We start from the raw sequence: 15,293 nt of genomic DNA on the forward strand, positions 1-15,293 counted from the left end.
AGAAAACAGAATGGGGTTTACCTCTGAAGTGGTCATTAGGAACCTACTCTGGTGGGGGTTTTTTTTCTTGTTTATTCAGAGCAGTTTTTATCCTTTGGTCATTTTTCTTTCAGGAGACTCAACACCTTGAACAAGTGTGCCTCTATGAAACTTGACGTGAACCTTCCGAAGAAGAAAGTAAGTGTCAACTTTATACTAAGAGCTTTGCCTCTGCAGTCTTTAAGTTTCAACATGGATTATAGTGTGAAAAGTGCAGCATTATGACAAGGGCAACACAATGCTTTTCTCTCCAGACTTTTAAAAGTATATATTTTTTAAACACTGATGATTCAGTAGGTTGAAAGATTTACCTTTAAGCCAAGAATTTAAGCTTATGTGAGTGTCATGATTTCTCTCTGTGCAAAATGATATATTTTTTTAATATATCACTTTGCAGGTACCTCTGAAGGTTTTTTTTTTTTTTTACGCTTTCTACCCTTCAGAAAGCTTTAACCCTTGACTCAGATATCCTAGTTATTGTTTGAACTCTGTGAAATAGAAAATGTCAAATGTCAAATATAAGAAATGGAATTTTCTTACAAAGATTGCCTTAAGCTATGCATATGCTTCCTGCACGAGCACAAATATCATCTGGTTTCTTCCCTTTAACCTAGATTCTATGATATTTGAGACTGTATTGTTGTATTCATGCCTATTGAGATGCTTTTTATCTGTCCCCACTTTGGAATGTAGCCTGCTGGCTTATATTAGTATTTTTCCCTGCCTTGGTCTATTTATGGAGAAGTCTTACAGTCAAGGGAATTATTTGTCTGTTGTTATATCACTGTCTGCTGATTGTGTAATGTTATTAATTCTGAGCAGACTCATCCTCTCGCTATTTCCTGTGTTTCCATTCTAACTCTTCTTTGTGGTATAGATATTTGTGATGCTCTATAATAAGCTGATGTTGTGAATTTTTTTCCACTTCCACCACAAGAAGGAAAAATGTACAAATTATTTTGTTCTGGAAAAAAAAACAAACTATTTGCCACAGCTGTAAATAAATGCATTATCTTTTAAATTGTATTGAATTTATTGTTATTTAAGTTGGTAGTTTAGGAAACCTTTCTTGGAAGACCTAAATAGATACATTCATTACTACAAAGACAATTAAGAATAATTGAATCGTGTAGGCTGGGGTCATTTTTGTAATATGATCTGTTTTCCCCCAGAGTGAAGACTCTGATGAAGAAGACCTGTTTGCTATCAGTGACAAATGGACCTTTGAGTGGAGCAGCCGGCGTTGGTCCAGGTTACGAGACATCGACTGTCTCCTGCACGGCGAGGGTCAGCCCTCCAGGGACAGCGTGCCTCTGAGAACCACCACCAGCAGCGAGAGTGTTCTGACGGACCTCAGCGAACCAGAGATTTCGTCTTTGCACAGTGAGAGCAGCGGGGGCAGCTGCCAAAGGGGCCTCAGCACAGAGGACTCTGACTGCTCCAACCGCACCGGCTCTGATTCTGCAGCAATGCCAGATTCTACTTCTCTCACAATGCCTCACATCCCCAAAGAAATTACTCACTACGGCTCGCTACCTGATAAACACGGCAAGACAAGCCGCATCCGTGCCAAAGACTTTCTAAAGCGCATGGAAACATTGCGCTCCCGAGGAACTCTGGGAAGGGGTCGTAAGTCGTTGGTCATCAGCGCTCCAGTGCTGCAGCAGGAGGCCCAGGTACTGAAGACGCTGCAGTGCATCGAGATCATAAATGGAGATGGCGGGGCTCCAGAAATACCATCCAACAAAATTCTGCCATCCCAGTCTGGTAGTGAGGGAAGCAGCCATTCTAGTGGCAGCGCTGTCAGCACACCCAGCCTGAAGGAGCGCAAGCCTCACCGGGCCGACCACAAGCGCAGCGGCATGTATTTAGAAGACATGGACATCTTCTCAGGCACCCAAGTGAACAAAGTTGCGGAGGAAAACCGCAGGAATGAGTTCTGTTCCTATGAAGACCTGGTGGTACACATTCCCAAAGACCATAAGCCAGGAACCTTCCCCAAAGCACTGTCCATCGAGAGCCTGTCCCCAACCAATGGGGCCTCTATCAACTGGCACACAGGCAGCATGCACCTGGACCCAACGCTGATTTCATGCAGGAATGAATCTAGACCAGTCACCCAGTGCTGCACCAGAGGGAGCCGCATCAGCGTGTACGATAATGTTCCTGGCTCGCATCTGTACGCCAGCACGGGAGACCTGATAGACCTGGAGAAAGAGGACCTGTTCCCTCACCTGGATGATATCTTGCTGCATGTCAACGGTCTACAGCAGATAGTGGACCACTGGTCGAAGAATGTGTTGCCTGTCGGAGAAGGGCTGGCGCAGGTGGACGGTAAGAGGGAACGTACAGTAGGTCTTCAGTCGTCAAGTCAGATCACATTGAACTTTGAGGGAAATTCTGTCACAGAAAGCCAAATCACACAAAGTTACGGGGACACAGACAAAGTATCACTTGCTGAGACAGAATCTACGCTCCTCAGGGAAAGGAGGGACTCAGGAGTTGGTGCTTCTCTCACAAGACCTAATCGGTAAGACTTGCCGAACAGTATTGAAATATTTGAAATTACACAGTTTTATGTTTTCTATTAACAGAAAGATCAATGCATTTCTTTTTCTTTGGTGTTTCATCTTTTATTAGATTACGATGGCCCAGCTTTCAAATGTCTAATCGCCTGAGTCACTCAGTGGCATCGCTGCAGATCACCAACCAGTCAGCAGGCCAGCTCAGTTTGTTGCAGAAGTTTTCTCTGCTGCGACTTACTGCTATCATGGAGAAGTACTCCATGTCCAACAAACATGGCTGGACTTGGTAAGTCTAAGTCAACCACCAAAATTCATTTTTGATGTGTTTCATGATTAAGTTAATCTTTTCTTCTTTAGCAAGGTGACATTTTATTTTTTTGAACTGATATAATATGCAGTTGTTTTTGCTAGTATTTATATTAGTACAGTTAATCTGTGTGTTTGTCCAGCATGGTATGATGCATGGCCTTTATGAATTACAGTCACCAGATCCCCTTTTAGCTTACAGGCTTTACATACGTCCAGGCTTTACATACTATTTCATGTTAAAGGTCCAGTGTGTAAGATTTAGGGGACTTTAGGTTAGAATCTCAAATAACAACCAGCTGAAATTATTGCCAGTTAGAGTTCCTTCACTGTTGATTATTAAGGAGGTTTTTAGCAGAGCCAAATTATTTGCAGAGGTCTTTTTCTCTCCAAAACAAATGGACTAGGTGATTTAAACCAGTAAAAACACTGAATAAAACAATTAAAAGTAAAAAATCAGTGACCTATTTTCTATGATAACTCAAGATTCAGGCGTCCAGGAGGTTGCTCCCTCTCTCCCTCTCCAGGACAAACAAACCAGGTGATTTAAACTCGTGAAAACACTGAAAAAAAGCAGTTTCATGTTAAAAATCAATGATTTAACAGCACTGTTGCTATACTAGCAAAGAGCCTGCTAACAAGGGTTGCCAACGCAAAAACTTAAATAGCCCTATCTAGAGTCAGTGTTTGGTTTGTCCAATTAGAGCTACTGTAGAAACATGGTCCTATGTAGATATAAATGGCTCATGCAAGGTAACAAAAAAGGACAATTTTTGTATTCCCAGCTGATAATACACTAAAGAAAAATACCTCCATTTCTGCTAATATATCTTCTTAAATCTTACACACTGGACCTTTGAGTAAATGTGAGTATATACTTTACATTTTATTTTGTATTACTCCAAGACAGTGTCTTATTTAGCCTGGAGAGCAAGGTGTCAAAGATTTTGTGTTGTCCCAGGTCCGTGCCAAAGTTCATGAAGAGAATGAAGGTACCAGACTATAAGGATAAGAACGTGTTCGGAGTTCCTCTCATTGTGCATGTGCAGCGCTCTGGACAGCCGTTGCCCCTCGGCCTGCAGCAGGCGCTACGGTACCTGAGGAGCCAGTGTCTTGACCAGGTCAGCCACAAAACTCACGCTCTCAGGTTGCATGTGACTTGCATTTTTACATTATGTAACAAATGGTTGGCTTTATTCAATGTGTATAATGTGGTGTAAGGTTTCCATGGACAATGGCTGACACAGGTTATTGGCACATACAAAAGAGGTGTAATAACAGTGAGCGGAAATGCAGTACAATGTGGTTACATATTGCTGCCAGCTGTCAAGTTAACACTAATGTTTGGCTTCCAGGTGGGTCTGTTTCGTAAATCAGGGGTGAAGTCTCGAATTCAAGCTCTCAGGCAGATGAATGAGAATTCTCCAGACAATGTGAACTATGAGGATCAGTCTGCTTATGATGTGGCCGACATGGTGAAGCAGTTCTTCAGGGATCTACCTGAGCCTCTGCTCACCAGCAAGCTGGGCGAGACTTTCCTCCATATCTACCAATGTAAGGACATACATCTCTCTTTGCTTCTTTTGCCTCACATTAGGTTTTAATGTTATTATTACATTTGATTTTGTTTTTACCTTTTAAAGCCAAGGAAGAGCACATTTTGAGTCACTACATCTTAATGAAAAATGAGTTGAATTCAACTCAACCTGATTGAGCAATCTCTACCATTTAGTTAAGGTATGCTATTCACAAAAAAACCCACTAAATGTCTCTGTCTCTAGTCTGCCTCCTCAGTTCACCTCCTACAGGAAAACAGTAACAAAACAAAACAAAAAAAATCCCACCTGACACGATTTTCTAAGATATAAATGAAATATGATCATTCATTGTTTTTAAATGATACATGGAGTGTTACCCATTGTCAATATATATGTCTCTTTTATGGTGAGAGTAGTGATGCTAAGATAATGCATTTGCATTTTTGATTAAATGGTGAATTGGTGAATATTCACTGTTGACAATGACATAGTTTTAATGCTATATATTATGAATCTGATGATAGAAATTATATCAGTATGATTTTTTTAAACCATTTCAGAGATGTTTTCAAAGTTAATGTAAATATACATGATAAATAATACTAATACTGGTAATACTACTGATTCTATGGTCAGAAATAGAAACATGTTGACATATTACAAGCATTATAACTGTGAATGATTATTTTTTAGATTGTTTTCTTACTGTTTTACCATTGACATGTATGGGCATCCATATTTACAAAAAAATGGGGTATGTTAAAAAAAACAAACAAACAAGCAAAAACCCATTGATTTGAAGAAAATATTTAAATATTTTTCCTTTGCCTTTTTCTTGGAGAGGACTTTAAACATTTTTTGGTTTTTTTGTAAAATTGCAAGTGAGCTAACATAGTGACAAATAACACCTCCTCTATTGCTGTCTGTAAAGCAGAAATAACAGAAATCAATTCTCTCAAATGTGCAGATGTGCCGAAGGACCAAAGGTTGCAAGCTGTCCAGGCAGCCATCATGTTGATGTCAGATGAAAACCGTGAGGTGCTGCAGACGCTGCTCTGTTTCCTCAGCGATGTCACTTCCTCTGTGGAGGAGAACCAGATGACACCCATGAACATTGCTGTGTGCCTGGCACCCTCCCTCTTTCATCTTAACATACTCAAGAAAGACAATCTCTCTCCAAGGTACTTTTTTCTTGTGTCTTGTAGTATAACAGTAAGCTTGGTGTCTGTGACAGCAACACTGCCCACCTCTCTGTGCCTAAAAAAACTAATGAACAAGACATGCATGCTTTCTATTAACTCATGCATGATTATCTTCACCTGTTACTCCATAAAGACAGACATAAAATTGGTTTGCTCAGCCCTCAAGGGTGCAGTAGATTACTCTCTGTCTGGATACTTCTAAAAGGACACGACACTCTTTTTTTAAAGCTCAGTGTTTTATGAGATCATGCTGTGTACAAACAAAGCAAAGCTCTCTAATTTACCATGTTGAAATTGTTGCGAAAAGGATCAAAGAGGTTTCCTGCAGAGTGGAGGATGGGTTTATATACTGCGTTCCATGGAGGCGTTGACCTGGGAACTCTGCCGGCCTAATACGTTTTTTCTCCCTATAATCCTCAGGGCCATGCAGAAGAAGTACGCCACTGGCAGACCAGACCAGAAGGATCTGAATGAAAACTTAGCAGCAACACAGGGTCTCGCTCATATGATCATAGAGTGCAACCATCTATTTGAGGTACGAGAACCTGTATTTGAGATGATGCAAGAATTTCAAGCCGGGATGCAATAAACTCAAACCTCCCTCAGTGTATATTCAATGTGAATCTTACCTCATGCTTTTATGTACCCATTAGATCCCTCATGAGATGGTTACTCAGTCGCGTAATTCGTATGTGGAGGCTGATTTGCATGCACCAACGATTGACGAGCTGTGCAAGCAGCTGGAGGACGGTGATGGAACGTACCAAACTCATATGGAGGGGAGACTTCAGAACCATCTCAAAGAAGCCCGGGAAAAGTCCAAATACTGGATGTCCTGCAGCAGCTCTGATAACACAGAGCTCTACTATAAAAAGGTGGGTGTTCTTCCTTAGATTGCAGAGTTAATTTGTTATATTTTCAGATGTTATAGTACATCAAAATAATCCCAGTCGGAGTCAGAATCAGAAATACTTTATTGATCCCCAGGTGGAAACTGTGGTTAGTTAAAGTCGCTCTGATGCCAAGCATAGAGAATTCTAAAAAGTAAAAAAAAAATAGGTCCTAGCCCAAAGAATGCAAAAATATAATGCAGAAATACAGTAATAATAAAAACAATGTTAACACTAGTTTGTAAATTATTTAAAAGTCTACATATGTATAGTGTGCTGAGTGTGCAAAAAATATAAATCTATGTGCCTTATGCTACATTTCAAAGTATAAAACTAGTATGTAGAGTTTCAAATATAAAATATGTGTATGATGCAACAGGATATACAATGTACACCACAATATATACGTAAGTATCAATAACAGTAAGAATATATGTAATTTATACAATATGTGTGACATATGTTACATGTACATTCAGTAGTTGGAAGAACATTGCACATTTAAATAACTGCACAGAGAATTACTGTAGTTGAGTTATTGAACCATGCAGCAATGTCATTTATGAATTTTAAATTATGGACAACAAAAAATCCATTGTACAAAATCATTCAACATTATAACCAGCAATGCTTAATATCTCACACATGGATTTAGTTTTTAGATCCACAGGTTAACATGATGGTTTGTGTCTTTTCAGGTGGGAGATGGGAACCCTCTGAGGCGCTGGCGGGTGTCTGTTGAGGTGGAAGCACCGCCATCCGTTGTGTTGAACCGTGTGCTGCGAGAGCGCCACCTGTGGGATGTAGATCTCCTGCAGTGGAAAGTGTGTGAGACACTGGACAAGCAGACAGAGGTGTTTCAGTATGTCCTCAATCGCATGCCCCCTCATCCCAGCAGGGACTTTGTGGTACTCAGGTGCGTGGTAACACAGAGAACACTAAACTACATATTATTCTTTGTTTGTAAGTAGCTATGATTTTTTTAGGGTCCACACTAAATTTCTTTTTCTTATATAAAGGTCATGGAGGACAGATTTGCCAAAAGGTGCCTGCTCCCTGGTTTCTGTGTCTGTAGAGCATGAGGATTGTCCTTCTATTGGAGGGGTACGAGCTATAGTCCTGGAGTCCAACTACCTGCTAGAGCCCTGCGGCTCAGGAAAGTCCAGACTAACCCACATCTGCAGAGTGGACTTGAAGTAAGTCCCACAAGAATCATATTAAAATATTTCCTCATTAACCCTTTTAAGCGTGTTTTATTTTTTTTAAATAATTGTGTACGCTTTATTGTATTGAAAATTCTGTTTTGTTTTCAGGGGAAGGACTCCAGACTGGTACAACAAAGCCTTTGGTCACCTCTGTGCTGCAGAAGCTGCCCGAATCCGCAACTCCTTCCAGCCACTAATCACAGACGGCCCAGAGACCAAAATCTGAACCTCTTTGCCACTTGTGTCTGCTTAGCATTGAGATCAAGATTGAGCCTTTGAGTCATTGCTAACAGGCAGACAGGACCCCAGAACTGAAGCACAGTTTATTCCGTTATTTGTCCTGAGTAGAAATGCTTTTGAGAAGATATGGAGATCCTCTGTACTTGCACAATGACAAAAGAGGACATCTTAAAGGTGCTAAGCATAATTACTCAATGGGAAATTAATCATCCTGCCAATGTCCTTAGCATTAGGATTTTATTTACCTTAATGTTGCTTAACCTGTATATTTTAATTATTATCTTTAATAATATTGTATTACTATTACTTTAATCTACAATGTCTAGGACATTCATGCTCTTAAACGCTTCTGGGAAGCATTATTTGTTTCAGATTTAAAGCTATGATTATTATAATGTAGTGTCTGTGTATATGTGTGTGAATATACTGTACATGCAAGCAAGATGTATATATTGTAAATATGTGAAGGGATACATAGTACATATGTTAATATCCATATTGATTTCTTCACTGTGTCAGCCTTCCTGTAGTACACATGGTACAAAATTGTAAACTGGTTTTACTTTGCTTCAGTGTTGTCATTTTGGAATGGGTGTAATGTTATTAAATTTTGACCTCCCATGGTTATAAAAAGAACGACTTAAGGTTTGACTTGATCATACCTGCTTAAGGGTACTGGGTTGTGAAGTCAAGTACAAGAGACATCATTTTTTAATAAAACTGTTGAGATTATCAAGTGTTTGCATTGATTCTTCCTCTTGCTGCCAGGTTATAATGAATGAACAAGAAATCTAACGACATATATCTCCTGATCTGTGAAACTGAAAAATGCCTTTCCATGGACAATTGATATCAAATAGTGTGAGAAATGCTTTTGCGAAAATGTCTATATTGCTCAATCATGTGTACTATTATCATGCACTGAGCAGTACCTGTTCAAACACAATTCTCCCTAATCTGGGATGTGAGTGACCTCTAATGGACATTTTAAGAAAAAATGTTCAAATGGAAGATGGATTTATTTGAGCTTTCAGTTTTTTCATGCAAATATAATACAGATTCAGAGGTAAAATCAAATGAGTACTGTAATTAACTTTGTATGGCCTTTTTTGCAGATCATATGGAAAGGCAAAAAATTAGGGCTGAGCAAATATACTTGCTGAATTGTCATTTTTGTCCACTAGATGGCCCCTTCTGCTCAACAGAATATTCATCTTCAGTATGGCTACATTTTATCTTACCCTGAGACCGTTTTAATGAAAGGGGTACCCTTTTTATAGGTATTTTCATTTGTTTTCACCAGTAAGGGTGGGAAGACAGATATTCACTTTTAAGACATCTAATAGAAAGTTCCTGCCAGTGCTAATGGAGCAACTAATTAATTGGAAAAGAGATTGAAAAGGGATGCCAAACTTAATCTATAACCGTCTTTTGAAGTATTAAAATACATTTTGGTTGATGGCTCAAAAAATGATCATCTGGTATCTGGAATTTAAATCTTACAGAGATAAAGTTGGAGGTCGTGGCAGCTATAACAAAAGTATTTAAAGGATCATTCACCAAAACCATTACAGAGAACAGTGAAATGTTGCTGTAGCACACCTTAGCAAAACAAGCATTACATGAACATTTCTGCAGGTTATTGAGTTTGGATCTGCTCTTCTGCCTCAGTTCCCTATATATGGTCTCAGTGTGTGACGGCAAAGTCAAACATTGAACTCTATTCAGCACCAGCAGGGTCTATGGTTCACACTGAAATGGAGACCAGCAAGTTTAACACAAGGGATGGGAGGGTAAGAGGGGTTGAGTTAGGCAGTAGAGGGACATTATCAGATAAACTGTTATGTTGGGACAATAGAATTAAAAAACAACTGCAAATGGATAATTCCCTAAGGACGCAATGGCTGTAAAGCAATTATGCCTAATTCAACTCAGTCCGTAAATGAAACCACCATTTGTTAATCCAAAGTTATAGCACTCAAGGAAAAAAAATCACATTCTGTTAGCACATAAGACTACAGTTAGTTAACAACAACCATCATCACAAAATGAAATGACATTTTATTGACACATTGGAAAGCAGGCCAGAAAATCAGATTGCCAGTTGCTCTGCATTGCATTACTGCAAATTAAATCAAGTTTTGTATACATGATAGGTACAGCTGCATAAAGCCTGACATGATTTCTTCCTCTTTTGAAGCCATACTGACACAGATCAGCTTAATGAGGTCATGAAATGCAAGCTCAGCTTCTGGCTGTCAGTCAGGACGATGGACAGGAATGTTGCCAAGCTGTCATCGTCAGTCTCTTTTATATAACCACTGGAACCTGGTAGCTTTTTTGTCATTATTATTTATTACATACTGCATATCTTTTTCAATATGACTTTGGGCAAAGTATGAGATGTTAGAGAAGTGTCTGTTCTTGATTTTCTCAAGAGCCATTCAAGGCTAAAGGCAGCAAAATGCATATGATTTTCAATGAAATGCAAATGATGCTTTGGCACTTTGTTCATTAAAAAGGAAAACAAAAATTATTTGAAAACAAACATATTTTTCTGGCCTAATATGATAAAAAATTGTGATGGATGCAAACCAGGATCTTTTGAAAAAAATTGCTAAATGCTTAAAAATCTTCCCATAATTACCAGTTCACTGTGAAGCAGACCCTGCTACCACCTCACAACGATCATCAGGAAAAAACTTGACCAAGGTAATTAATCTCACTGTAGTAGGATTTGTTGTATTGCTTTGCATATGACTATCCAGGGTCATCATTGTGCCTCACAGACCAATCAATTAAGTGAGCACACCTGAAACTCACAATTTAATGACACCAGTGCAAATTTATATGAAGAAAATAAGAAATCAATAATTCAAGTCAGACATCAGCATGTGTGCAGGCACAGTGCTCAAGTGCGCATCCATGCATGGTCAAAAGGACGGCCTGAATGGCTTGATGTTTACAGAAAAGTCTCTTAATCACATATTAACATTTAAGAAACATATTGATAAAAACTATAATCAATATCATTTACCATCAAAACTCTAACCTAAAATCTATTTTAATACAATTTTACATAACCATACATCGGAGTACTAGTTTTATTCCTTAGTAAAAGGCCAAAATAGCATTAAGTCTTTTCACTATTGTACACTTCTAGACCTACACCAGACTGTTTTTTTTTGGATCTGTTAGATTCAAATGGCCTATATACTGAGTATTTAAACACAGGTCTAAAAGTAGATATATGACATCACTTTGAAACCCCTCAGAGCCAAACAGTTTTTGTATTACATGCAATTCAAATAATTACGTGTTTTTTAAAAATGTAGATACTATGATTTTTTTTAATTTTTTTTTTTACATGGGGCCAGCCCAGGAAGCATAAATGCGGTAACTTCCGGTTACCATCTTCGTTTGGTGTGTTTTAGTTTAGCTAGCATGATGTGGAACATTTTTCGTTTAGGTTGAACGTTCATCGGTAACATTTAGATTAACTGTCCGGCAGACAAACCAAATAAAAATGATCCGGATGGCGTTGAGCTCCTATCCCGGAAGGTGTTTTTTTTTTTTTTTTTAAATCTTGCATGCACGAGTTCATTATCTTGGGAACAAGTTTTTATCTAGTGCACTAAATGAAAATTGTCCTTCTCTTTGTGCGCAAAAAAAATGGCTATCACCTCATGGAACTTTATATGATGACACTTAACCCTCTGTTTATATTTTTGTCCTGGTTAGCTAACCCCGTGTGGCCATGGTATTGGTTCCACTCCGGTCTCAGCTGCTTCCACTAGCCCAGGCAAAGCGACTTCCTTGCGGTCGGTCTGCAGCTCCTTCACCGCAGCCAGGCAGCGCAGGCGTGGTGAGAGGAGCCGCAGACAGGGGGCGGCAACATGGCGGTGACAGCAGCACAGATACGGAGACGCGCATTTCAGAGAGCGGCACTCTCTCACACACACAGCTCTGTGTACACAGCTCAGGTCAGTCAGCCCCGTTAACCGGCGGGCACCGACAACACACCGGACTCTCTCACCGGAACTCCGCAGAGTGGATTTTACTGACAGAGAGTGATTTCTTGTTTGTGTTTTTGTTTTCTTCGAGAGTGTTCCTCTCTTTCGTTTCTTTTTGATGCTCCAGAGCAGTGATTGGATTTATCTCAAGGAGAACAGCGTGTAACTCTCTTGAAGCCGCCCGGGTTGGGTGGAAATGACAAGCGAGAGACCGCTGACAATGCCGGGCTCGGTGTCGCTCTCGGACCGACAACCTCCTCCAGGTCACCGGCAGCACGCGGCTGCAGGCTCTGCTGCCGCCGGTGAGACATTGATGATGTCCGGCTCAGGCTCAGTGCTGCTCCCGGCTGGGATTATCAATCCATCGGTGCCAATCCGGAATATCAAGATGAAATTTGCTGTTGTCATCGGACTGATCCAGGTTGGAGAGGTTAACAACCGGGATATTGTAGAAACGGTGCTGAATTTGGTAAGTAAACGCTGGTTCCCTCCCCCTTTCACTGTATGACTGAACGTTATTGCCTAATCCTTAATCCAGAGTGCTATTCAGTGGCAACAATACCCGAGTGTAAAGATAAGGCAAAAATAATGCTCGTTTAACATCGAGACTGTGCAGATGAAATTGTTTGCAGCACTGATAAAAGTGAGTAGCACTGATATGTGAGAGTAAACAGCAGTTAACACTCAAAAGTCACACACAGACGCAGCAGGTTGAGAGATGAGAGAATACCAAGCCAATTTTTAAGTTTGCAAGTTCAACAAAGTCCTAACTTCCTTGTGTTTGCTTGCAAATGAGACTCGTTGGTGTGGATGATGTCAGTGAAGTAAAGTGCACACCTGCTGGGATTCCTGTATTGTGAGTAAGATTTAATAGCTGTTTTAGCACAGCTGACTTCAGTCAGTATTTTGTTGAACTGCAGTGATGTAGATGAGTAGAGCTGCTGCTGTGTGTGGAGCTAAGGGGCCCCACCATATAACTGTTTTTCAGTGTCTTCTGGGGGCCCAGAGTTGCTGGCATCCTGATGGTTCAGTAACTGGCCAGTGATGGATGATGATTGATCAGTGCAGCTCCTCAGCAGTTTTGTAAAGATAACGGATATTCTCGGTGTAGCCCAGACTGGACTTGCTCCTAATCTAAAGGTCCGGTGTAGTGTTGCAAGGCCGTGACATGTTCATGGTCTGATAACCATCTCTGAAAATACTGTTGTTTCACAATATAGCAGAATTATTATTGTTTGAATGATCCTAAAAGTAATAAAAACACAAGTGTTGATTTGATTGATCCCCTTTATCACTATTGTTTAGCCTTGAAACAATTTTTAAACAGAAGCATATGTAAAGAGCCCACTCTTTTGAAAATAACTAAAATAAGGGTAAGATTCTTCATCCGTTTGCTTTTTTTCCCTCAATGTTGTAAATAAGCAAATGTACACAGTGTGACTATCATCTACTTTCATATCACAGTATACATTAAAACCAGTACCCTAGTGTTGGATTTTGGGGGATATATTGGCAGAAACTGAATATAATAAGTGAGTTATTTTTTGGTGTTAATCACCTGAAAACAAGAATTTTTTTGTTCTTGTTCCTTAGAATGAGCTGCTTATATCGACACAGAGAGCAGGTCTTTATTCGCCTCTTTGCCCCTTTGCACTGCCATGTTTCTACAGTGGCCCAGAACAGACAAACCAAAACTGCATTTTTGTGTAGTTAGCAGCAGACTACCCCACTATATATGAAAACTTGTAATTTTTTAAACAAAAATACTGCATGCCCCTGCGCTTACATTCTCAATGTTTTTTTTGTCATATACACAGATTCTGTTTACTCTTTCATCTCGACTAAGACTAGACTTCTGCTAAACTTTCACTTTTCAGCCTTAAATAACTGAAATCTAAACATCTATAGTCAAATAAATCCAAATGTCTAAAGACACATAGATGTATAATAGACATTTATTAAACATCTTTTCAATGTTAATTTGCTCATTGGGCAATATTGGAAAAAAATGAAATTGCCTTGTTCAATGATCACTGATTTAAGTTGCCGGCTACACTTGTTTTGGAGAGGAAGTGACCTCTGCAGATAATTTGGTTTCTGGTTAAAAACCTCTGAACGTCTTGATTTGAGGATATCAGCTTAAAAATAAAAGCACAGATAAGCAGGTGCTGGGCTAGCGCTGATTTGTAAGATGAAACTGCTTTATTGAATGATTCTACATGTTAAAATCACTGGATCTTTTTTGTTTTGGACAGAACTTTAGGATAATTCAACTCACTGTAAAAAAAGAATCACTAAAACATAAAAAAAACACCCTAAAAAATGTGAACAATTAACACTGAAGGAATTAGTCTGGAGAAGTTTCAGCTGTTCGAATCTGCAGTCTCACTAATAGACGCCACAGAATCAGCCTAAATCTTACACTGCTCGTTAAAGTTTGAATATTTGTGGGAATATAATAGTTTTGGCCCTCAACCCAGATTCATAGTGACCTAGTATTTATATTTTGTGTAAAGCTTTGCCCCCCCCACACACACACTTTTTGACAAGCATGGAGAGTCTGTTCTCTTAGATCATTGTAGGATTATTATTAAGGCTGCAGCAAAGTGAGAGGAGAGTGAGAAGTAGTGATTGTCAGCATAAGGTGGTTGGAGATGGATGGTATGACCATGTCTTTGGTTCACTTCACCATGATATACTGTAGAGCCAGCTCACGCTTTTGCCTTGACCATCTGCGGGACTACCACAGTAGAGCGTGTTTGCAAAGTTGGCCTCTCCTTGTTAGCGCACCAGAGATTAATTACGACCTGTTCTGGCACAACAGAAATCCACTTTGTGGAGCAAGACAAATTGTAGCCCTTGGCATGTTCAGACATGAGAGTTGTACTGCAATAGCTGGAGTCTCTGACACCTTGCCCCTCATTCTTTAAAGTGCTATTTTCACAGGAAATGTGCACAAGGAATAACACGCTGCACTGTTTTTTGTCAATACTTATTGTCTGGACAATGCATCATCTTTTTTATAGAGTCTAACAGTTTCTCCATTTTGCTTATGTCAAAGTCCAGTAATTTGTGCATGCACTTTACCCAAACATTTGTCAGTCCCAAACGTTTGAATGACAGATTTAATTAACAGAGGATATTGGTGCTTTGCTGTGGTTAGCTATTTAAGATATCAGGGAGATTTGATTCTGCTTGATGTGTTTGCAAACAGAAATACAACCTTCACCCAAATGATGTGCATTTTAATAAACTGCATACAATGCAGCAATCTTGGGATCAGATGACACAGTGATTGTTATTATTTTTCCCTATTTGTCTGAATTACATCACAA

The 15,293-nt window shown here is 39.5% G+C and overlaps 2 protein-coding genes across 4 annotated transcripts in view; both read left to right on the plus strand.

Moving 5' to 3' along the window:
• stard13b (StAR-related lipid transfer (START) domain containing 13b) overlaps positions 1 to 8,677 on the plus strand; it is a 44,546-nt gene extending 35,869 nt beyond the window's left edge. For all 3 annotated transcript variants that reach the window (XM_042486610.1, XM_042486609.1, XM_042486611.1), the window contains exons 4-14: positions 114 to 177; positions 1,212 to 2,569; positions 2,680 to 2,850; positions 3,832 to 3,991; positions 4,226 to 4,424; positions 5,376 to 5,589; positions 6,031 to 6,145; positions 6,264 to 6,485; positions 7,199 to 7,416; positions 7,520 to 7,696; positions 7,814 to 8,677. In XM_042486610.1, coding sequence (XP_042342544.1) covers positions 114 to 177; positions 1,212 to 2,569; positions 2,680 to 2,850; positions 3,832 to 3,991; positions 4,226 to 4,424; positions 5,376 to 5,589; positions 6,031 to 6,145; positions 6,264 to 6,485; positions 7,199 to 7,416; positions 7,520 to 7,696; positions 7,814 to 7,931 — 3,016 coding nt within the window. In that variant the 3' untranslated portion in view covers positions 7,932 to 8,677. The remainder of the gene's footprint in view (positions 1 to 113; positions 178 to 1,211; positions 2,570 to 2,679; positions 2,851 to 3,831; positions 3,992 to 4,225; positions 4,425 to 5,375; positions 5,590 to 6,030; positions 6,146 to 6,263; positions 6,486 to 7,198; positions 7,417 to 7,519; positions 7,697 to 7,813) is intronic.
• Positions 8,678 to 12,056: 3,379 nt separating this feature from the next.
• The window catches only part of LOC121943162 (neurobeachin-like), a 256,528-nt gene continuing 253,291 nt past the window's right edge, over positions 12,057 to 15,293 (plus strand). The window contains exon 1 of the mRNA XM_042486604.1: positions 12,057 to 12,427. Within this exon, the coding sequence (XP_042342538.1) occupies positions 12,155 to 12,427 (273 nt within the window). The 5' untranslated portion in view covers positions 12,057 to 12,154. The remainder of the gene's footprint in view (positions 12,428 to 15,293) is intronic.

Source organism: Plectropomus leopardus, chromosome 5, assembly GCF_008729295.1.
Source record: "Plectropomus leopardus isolate mb chromosome 5, YSFRI_Pleo_2.0, whole genome shotgun sequence".
Lineage (NCBI taxonomy): Eukaryota > Metazoa > Chordata > Actinopteri > Perciformes > Serranidae > Plectropomus > Plectropomus leopardus.